The sequence below is a fragment of the Cervus elaphus genome, chromosome 33 (assembly GCF_910594005.1).
Source record: "Cervus elaphus chromosome 33, mCerEla1.1, whole genome shotgun sequence".
NCBI classification, from domain to species: domain Eukaryota; kingdom Metazoa; phylum Chordata; class Mammalia; order Artiodactyla; family Cervidae; genus Cervus; species Cervus elaphus.
The window spans coordinates 10,572,597-10,581,397 of NC_057847.1; the positions used below are offsets into that span (position 1 = coordinate 10,572,597).

The following is an 8,801-nucleotide window of genomic DNA, read 5'->3' on the forward strand; positions in this document are numbered from 1 at the left end:
ACTATATGACAGGCACTGTACTCAACAATTTACATGTATTATTGAATTACTTGCCCCCAACACTCTATGAGGAAACTGAACGTTAGAGAAGTATCTCATTCATTATTACACAGTGGCAAATTGAGATCTGAACTCAGGTCTATCAAACTCCAGGACCTGAGATCTCAATTGCTACACAATTTTAATCAAGTTAAAAGGAAAAAAAAAAAGATTTGATTTGCTCAGAAGTGCATAGGGACATATGTTACAATTATAGCATTACAAAGATTTATATGTTGAAAAATAAATTTACCAAACAAATAAAACTTTATAAGCCTGATCTAATACTGCTCCACAACAAAGACTATCTGAAATCCTTCAGGGCATCTGGTTTGTGTCTGGTTTTCCTTAATCTTTAATGATGGGCAAATCTAATGCATTATGTAAGGCCATTTTTTCTCAAGAGATGTAGATACCTCTTAAGAATTTGATGAAAATGCATTAACTTTTCAGGCTACTGAGTTGCATTTTAGTGCACTGAGGCAGTAAATTAGTGTACAATGTGCGAAAGTAGTGACCTAAAAAATAAATATTTGATATGAACCACTGCACTCTCTTGGGAAAAAAAGTAATGGATTAACTCTCTTAGGAGTCCTTAGCTTCCCCAAAAGTAGTAGGAAAAATAAATCTCCTGTGGCCTGGAAACAGCTTCTGTTTCTTGCTAGCTATATTTGTTTAGCTTTTTAATAGTGCATTTGATTAGACCTTGTGGCTCCCAAAGCTAAGGTTGAGAGTTTGATCCCTACAGGGGCCACTTACATTTAGAGAAGAAAAAGCCCCATTCTCTGCTCCCAAACCTTACCCCAAATCCCTGCCAGGTGTCTGTCCTCCGGTCAATGAGAAACTGACAAAGGAAGCACTAGGAAGTACCCCAGTACTAGGAAGTATAAAAATGTACTAGCACAGTACTGAGAGTAGAAAAATGGGCACCCTTTGTTACGGTGTTCCTTTCCTTCTCTGCGTTCACAATGTTCGGATATAATCTACAGAGAGTAGGTAACAACATTTTTTTCTTTTACCACTGGAAAGCAGAGGAAAACTTCGTTACCCATCATAAAATTCACTATCTTCTTATTCTATGTCATTCTAAGTTATTCTAAGTTCACATAGCTGACAATATCCCCTTTGTAATAAACAATGAAAAAACACATCCTCTGAGCAATATTAATCTGCAACTTTAGGATAGGAAGTACCTTAATAGTAGTCAATCGAAACTGAAATACAACTTTCATATGAATAAAAGGTATTATTTAAAAGTAATTCCATGAGCAATTTAATATTAAAGTAGGGTTTTTCATTATGTGCTAAGAATTTATTCAGGGAAACAAGTTTCTCAAATTATAGCAGAAAATCTTTTACTAGTATAACAATCTTTTCATTTAAGTCTTCCTAAATAAATCTGTATTTTCTAATTATACAAGACTAAAAATAATTTAATATAACAAATAAAATTCTTTTTACTTCAAATGCTTACTTAAATAATATAAAATCATTTTATTTTCTGAGGGAAGAACATATCAACTTTTTAAGCATGAAGTGTAAATTAAGATTTATTCACTTAAATTATAATTTTAAAATTTCACATATAAAGATGAATAAGATCTAAGTGTATATGCTATTGTTAATATGGTTTTTAATTTTTCGAATGTCACATACAGCCTTTATTATTCATAGATTTATTCCTTTTAAGAAGTAGTCAAATGAATCAGCTCACCCTTGACTGTAACAAAATACTGTTTGGTGACTTGTGACAGACAGGGTTTTAACCTCTGACAGCGAGATTCATTGTGGAGCAAGAGCCAATCACAGATCCCGACGACACTTGTCTCATCAAAGTTGGAATATAAAAAGCCACTTGGAATACAGTATAAAAGATTCACTGGTGTGGCAAGTTGTCTCTCAGCCTGGGCAGGCATTAACGTTTGGCTTGGCGTTACTCAAAAGCAAAAGAAAAGTAAACGGAAGAAGGAAGAACAAGGGAAAAGATTGTCTTGATTTTAAAACCATGCAAAAACTGCAAATCTGTGTTTATATTTACCTATTTATGCTGATTGTTGCTGGCCCAGTGGATCTGAATGAGAACAGCGAGCAGAAGGAAAATGTGGAAAAAGAGGGGCTGTGTAATGCATGTTTGTGGAGACAAAACACTAAATCCTTAAGGCTAGAAGCCATAAAAATCCAAATCCTCAGTAAACTTCGCCTGGAAACAGCTCCTAACATCAGCAAAGATGCTATAAGACAACTTCTGCCCAAAGCTCCTCCACTCCGGGAACTGATTGATCAGTACGATGTCCAGAGAGATGACAGCAGTGACGGCTCCTTGGAAGATGATGACTACCACGCTACGACGGAAACGGTCATTACCATGCCCACGGAGTGTGAGTAGTCCTGCTAGCGCAGAGCGACGATTCTGCTGACTGTTGTTCTAGTGTTTATGAGAAACCGATCTATTTTCAGGCTCTTTTAACAAGCTGCTGGCTTGTATGTAAGCAGGAGGGAAAAAGAGCTTCTTTCAAGATTTCCTGAGAAATATACTAATGAGACTGAAAGCTGCTACATTGTCTCCTTAGAGAGCTCAAAAGCTAAAAATAAAAAATGAAATGCTTGCATAGCATTCATGTTATATAGTTTACACAGCTATAACATGTTTATGTTTTCCCAGCTTAATGCTACCAAGGTGAAGGATTGGGAGACAGTAACAGCAATGTGAAAAGTTTACATGAAATTTCCTAATTGCATTTGGTTGCCTGAAATATGCATTTATAATAACAGGGTTTTTTTTTTTTTTTCACTAATAAAAGAGAAAGGAAGAAATCTGTAGATGTTGAAGCCTATTTGGACATTTGCTGAACACTTAGAATGACTTCTGCTATTCAAAACTATTTCTCATAGGATTTTTATGATCTTTACAGAGTATCTAATTTTGAAAGCTATTACAGTGGAAAGGATAAGAAATATTCTTAATAAACTTAATGTATTAGTAAGAGCAATAAGGAAGTAAACACTGCATAATGATAAATCATGAGCTAATTAGCAGAAAATGCTAAGAAATAAACACTTTAATTGAGTAGGTTATGGCTTACAAAGTTCCACTTATACCCTGACCATGGTACTATTGTTGAGAGTACCTGGTCTGCACATATCTAGGAGGCACATGCTTAATAACCTTCTAAAATATTATTTTATTCCTTATAGGAGGGAGAACTATTACCTGTATGTAGTATCTATGTTGTTTCTGAAAGATAATATGTTTCATACCATTTCTGTTGCAGGCAGTTAAAACCTATACTCAAGGAAAGGGAGACGGGCACCCTAACAGAGAAGGCATGACAAGAAAGATTTTTGTGCCATGTGTCTCTGATCTTGCTTTATACAGTGCTCTACCCACTTTAAACTGGACTCAAAACAGTTTCAAAATACTGGTTTTTCTTACTAAGTAACTAGGTTATAAGGCAACAAATAGATTTCCTTTGGACTGTGCTATCGGATAATCCTGGGATAGATTTGCCTTATTTGTAAACCATCTTGAGAAAACAAAAAGGCAAGAAATTGCTAGGTGCTTCTGCTTACAATGACAGCCTGGCCCTAAAGACAATGTTTTCTAAGTTTTGAAATAGCTTGAATACAACATCTAAATTTTGGTGCTAATTACCTGCTAGTTTCCACCTCCCCCCGCTTTGAAAGGCTGTCCCAGCGCCCTAGCATAGCAGATGCACTGTATTTTCTACTAATTCCCGAGCTCAGCCCGTTGCTCAGCGTGTCTTGCCCCCAGGTAATTCAGGCCTGGGGGAGGGGTTCCTTTCTCCAGACTGATTGGTACAGCTGCTCCGTAAGTGTAACTCTCAGATTCCCAAAGAATTCTAAGTGGATGTTCTTCCGCAGTGTCTCTTGTTCTCTCTAATCATCATCATTTTAAAATTTCATCCACTTTTCATTCCTTAATAGAATTTTCCTTAGTCCACAGTTCTCTGGAAAGGAAGTAGGCTGCTCATAAACAGCTGAAAAAACATGTACCTAAAAGATTCTGAAAAGCTATAATAATTGTTATACTTGATATTTTGCTGTCATGAATGAAATGCTACATATTTTTCCATTTTAAAAGACTAAATATGCACACATTCTTCCACTAAAAAAATGCTCATAGATTGACATGGAGGTGTTTGTTCATTTTCCATAAAAATGATCTTCCTAACTTTTTTTCTTATTCATTTATAGCTGATCTTCTAACGCAAGTGGAAGGAAAACCCAAATGTTGCTTCTTTCAGTTTAGCTCTAAGATACAATACAATAAAGTCGTAAAGGCCCAACTGTGGATATATCTGAGACCTGTCAAGACTCCTACGACGGTGTTTGTGCAAATCCTGAGACTCATCAAACCCATGAAAGACGGTACAAGGTATACTGGAATCCGATCTCTGAAACTTGACATGAACCCAGGCACTGGTATTTGGCAGAGCATTGACGTGAAGACAGTGTTGCAAAACTGGCTCAAACAACCTGAATCCAACTTAGGCATTGAGATCAAAGCTTTAGATGAGAATGGCCATGATCTTGCTGTAACCTTCCCAGAACCAGGAGAAGATGGACTGGTAAGTGATTACTGAAAATAACATGCTAAAAGCCTTGTTATGTATTTATTCATAATGTGAATGAACAGTAGTGAAAAATAACTACCAGTTTCCTGTGCTTATAAGCCAGACAAAGGTGCCTTACCCCAGTGGTAGCCCTGTACCCAATAAAAGTAGGTGTCCAGTTTCACATCCTATGAAACACTCTGTTGATACTTTTTACTTTGTGTGAGGATTTAAAAGAAAAAAAGGTATACCATGGTCCTTAATTTTTTAGGGAATTCTTTTGAATTGAGAATGAAATATAAAATGCTTTCCATTGATGTGCTACATGATTATATAAATAAAAACATGAAGTCTTCACAGCGGATTCTAGTACACACCTAACAACACATTTTTTCCCCAGAAGAGTGACAAATTTGTTAAAATTCTTTTGCTTAATAAAGCAGAAAAATAAACTCTAAAAGTTATAATTAAAATATACTTTTAGTTATAGAAATTAACCAGATATATGTTTAGGTTTATATATTATTAAATATACTATATTTAAGATCTCTCATGATAAATAGGTTTCTTGTTTTATAGACTATTGATGCACTGATGTATATGTGGATTACTTTGTGAATTACCCCTGATAAAATGAAAAATTTCAGGCTAGTTAACTTGTACTACCCAGCTATTTTCTGAACAGTCTTACTGTTCTTTAGTAGGAGTTAACTTAGGTAATGTCAACTAATTTAATATAAAGTCAAACAGAAAATAATGCCTTATATATCATAAAAATTAATAGAAAAACATTTTAAAACCTAGTATAAGCTTAGAGCTACTCACTCTTCTGGCTTATCTATGCTTGTATTTACTTCTGTTTTCAAAAACTTCTTTAATGTGACCATACTTTTTATTTCCATTTATTGATATAATTTACAACAGAAGATTATACTTACAAGCTTTTTAGTTTTTAAATGGTCTTATTTGTAAAGAATATCATATCTAAATGTAAAGTAAATCATATCTGAATGAAAAAAAATTCTTTAAGATATTATAAAATTTTCCAAGTGATCAATTTTTCTTTAAATATACTACATAAAATGTTATTGACTCCCCAAATGATGTTATTTTGTATAATCTTAAATACCAATAATTACCAGGTCTATTTTGATTTTAATATAGGATAAAAAAGAATGTGTTCTTTTTCTAGGTAGCATTTTAATAATCAAAGTTGGTGATGTGACAGAGATTTTAATTATTATTAAACAGACGACTAATAAGATGTATTCCTCAAACTTTTCCATATAGAAGGGAAAATGTCTCAAATTCATGAAAAGATTGGTACAGGGGAAGGATTAGCAAATTGTTGTTTAAATATCTGAATGGAAGCATTTTTCAGTGAAAGAATAAAGGGAACATCATTGTATCTTCTTCTGAATCTGTGCCTCTCTCTTGGAGTTGGTCTTTCCAACCCTATATGCTTACCACCATCTTCATCACTCTACCTTCCTTCTTCCCATTGCATCTGTGCAGTGCTCGGTGGCAACTATTTTGTTTTGGTGTTAATATCCAAGTGTCCCTGAATAAGACCAAGTGAATGGAGGACGAATGAGCATGCCCTCCCTCCAGGAGTCATCAGACACATTCAGCCACCATATTTAATCAACAAGCAGGAAGACATAAGTTAGCCTGACCCCTCTTCTCTCCTCCCTGCTCCTCTCTTCCTTTCCTCCTCCCCCTTTACTGTCATCCATCAGTATTTCCAGAGCCTCTATTACATCAGGCATTCAGATACTCAAACTGAGGAAAACAAGAATAAACAAGACAAAGATCTGACCGCAGGGGAATCCCTATGGCTACTGTAGACTTTTGAGCCATAAAGGCAGAATCAAGCCTAGTGTAAATGAAAATTCCTTCATGCTGTGCCTTTTAAAAAGAAATGTGATGTAAGCAAAATGATTAGTTTCTTTCTTTAATAATGAGTCCTTGAGGTAGGAGAGTGTTTTGGGATCTATTACTAACTCTTCTTTCCTTTCCATACAGAATCCTTTTTTAGAAGTCAAGGTAACAGACACACCAAAAAGATCTAGGAGAGATTTTGGGCTCGATTGTGATGAGCACTCCACAGAATCTCGATGCTGTCGTTACCCTCTAACTGTGGATTTTGAAGCTTTTGGATGGGATTGGATTATTGCACCTAAAAGATATAAGGCCAATTACTGCTCTGGAGAATGTGAATTTGTATTTTTGCAAAAGTATCCTCATACCCATCTTGTGCACCAAGCGAACCCCAGAGGTTCAGCCGGCCCCTGCTGTACTCCTACAAAGATGTCTCCAATTAATATGCTATATTTTAATGACAAAGAACAAATAATATATGGGAAGATTCCAGCTATGGTAGTAGATCGCTGTGGGTGCTCATGAGATTTATATTTGGTTCATAGCTTCCTAAAACACGGAAGGTCTTCCCCTCAACAATTTTGAAACTGTGAAATTATGTACCACAGGCTATAAGCCTAGAGTATGCTACAGTCACTTAAGCACAAGCTACAGTATATGAACTAAAAGAGAGAATATACGCAATGGTTGGCATTTAACCATCAAAACAAATCGTATAATAAGAAGTTTTATGATTTCCAGAGTTTTTGAACCAGGAGATCAAATTCCATTTATGTTCAAATATATTGCAACATATGCCGGTGAATGAAAGCAATTCTCCTTGTCTTCCGGTAAATTAAAGGAGTACGCTTTAAAATCTATTTCTTTACAGTTTCACTTGATATTTACAGAAAAATCTATATGTAGTATTGGTAAAATGCAGTATTGTTATATACCGTTATTTGAAACATCCTTAAACACTTGAATTTATATTGTATGATAGCATACTTGGTAAGATGAGATTCCACAAAATAGGGATGGTACACCATATGCAAGTGACCACTCCTATTCTGATTGATACAGTACATTAACAGTTTATGCCAATGGTGCTAATACAATAGGCTGAATGGGTGATGTTATCAGGTTTATCAAGTAAAAAACATTCAGTAAAGTGATAAGTTTCTCCTTTCTTCAGGTGCATTTTCATACTCCTCCCTATGGGCAATGGATTTTCTATAAAAAAGAAAAATCATTTTTCTAGAGGTCTACATTCAATTCTGTAGCATACTTGGAGAAGCTGCATTTAAAAGGCAGTCAAAAAGTATTGATTTTTGTCAAAATCTCAAAATTATAGCTTGCCTTTGCAATACTGCAGCTTTTAGGATAAATAATGGAAATGACTGATTCTATCAATATTGTATAAAAAGACTTTGAAACAGTTGCATTTATATAATATGTATACAATATTGTTTTGTAAATAAATGTCTCCTTTTTTATTTACTTTGGTATATTTTTACAGTAAGGACATTCAAATTGAGTATTAAGGCACAAAGACATGTCATGTAGGACATAAAAGCAAATGCTTATATTTCGGAGCAAATTAGTTGATTAAATAGTGGTCTTAAAACTCCACATGCTAATGGTTAGATGGTTATATTACAATCATTTTATATTTTTTTACATTATTAGCATTCACTTATGGATTCATGATGGCTGTATAATGTGAATGTGAAATTTCAATGGTTTACTGTCATTGTATTCAAATCTCAACGTTCCATTATTTTAATACTTATAAATATTAAGCATACCAAAATGATTTAACTCTATTATCTGAAATCAGAATAATAAACTGATGATATCTTACAAATTGTTAATTTTATTTTATAATTTGATAATGAATATATTTCTGCATATATTTACTACTATTTTGTAAATTAGGATTTTGTTAATCAAATAAATTGTACTTATGATTAAGTGAAATTATTTCTTACATCTAATGTGTAGAAACAATGTAAGTTATATTAAAGTGTTTTCACCCTTTTTGAAAGACAACAGTTTCATGTTATAATGATTAACTCTAGATTTCTGGTTTCCATTTTATTACAAAAGTTTAATGACTGAGCACAAAAGTTTGGTTTAGAAATTTTAGGCCTGCTACTCTAGTTTCTTATGAGTGAAATTCCTGTTAAATTGGTCCTGGTCAAGTTGCTTTAAACATACAAAAGCAAGGACTAGTTACATCTGTTTCATTTCTCTTTATCTTGACCTGAAAACTATTTATATGTTTTCTTAGGTTCAATTTCCAAATGCATTGCAGTTGGCAAGGGT

The 8,801-nt window shown here is 34.1% G+C and overlaps 1 protein-coding gene across 1 annotated transcript; it reads left to right on the plus strand.

The window, feature by feature from the left end:
* The first annotated feature begins 1,914 nt into the window (after positions 1–1,914).
* Positions 1,915–8,522, plus strand: MSTN (myostatin). Its single transcript, XM_043894881.1, has 3 exons — positions 1,915–2,417; positions 4,255–4,628; positions 6,639–8,522. Exons 1-3 carry the CDS (start codon positions 2,045–2,047, stop codon positions 7,017–7,019), a joined length of 1,128 nt encoding a protein of 375 aa, XP_043750816.1. The 5' UTR covers positions 1,915–2,044; the 3' UTR covers positions 7,020–8,522.
* The last annotated feature ends 279 nt before the right edge of the window (positions 8,523–8,801 follow it).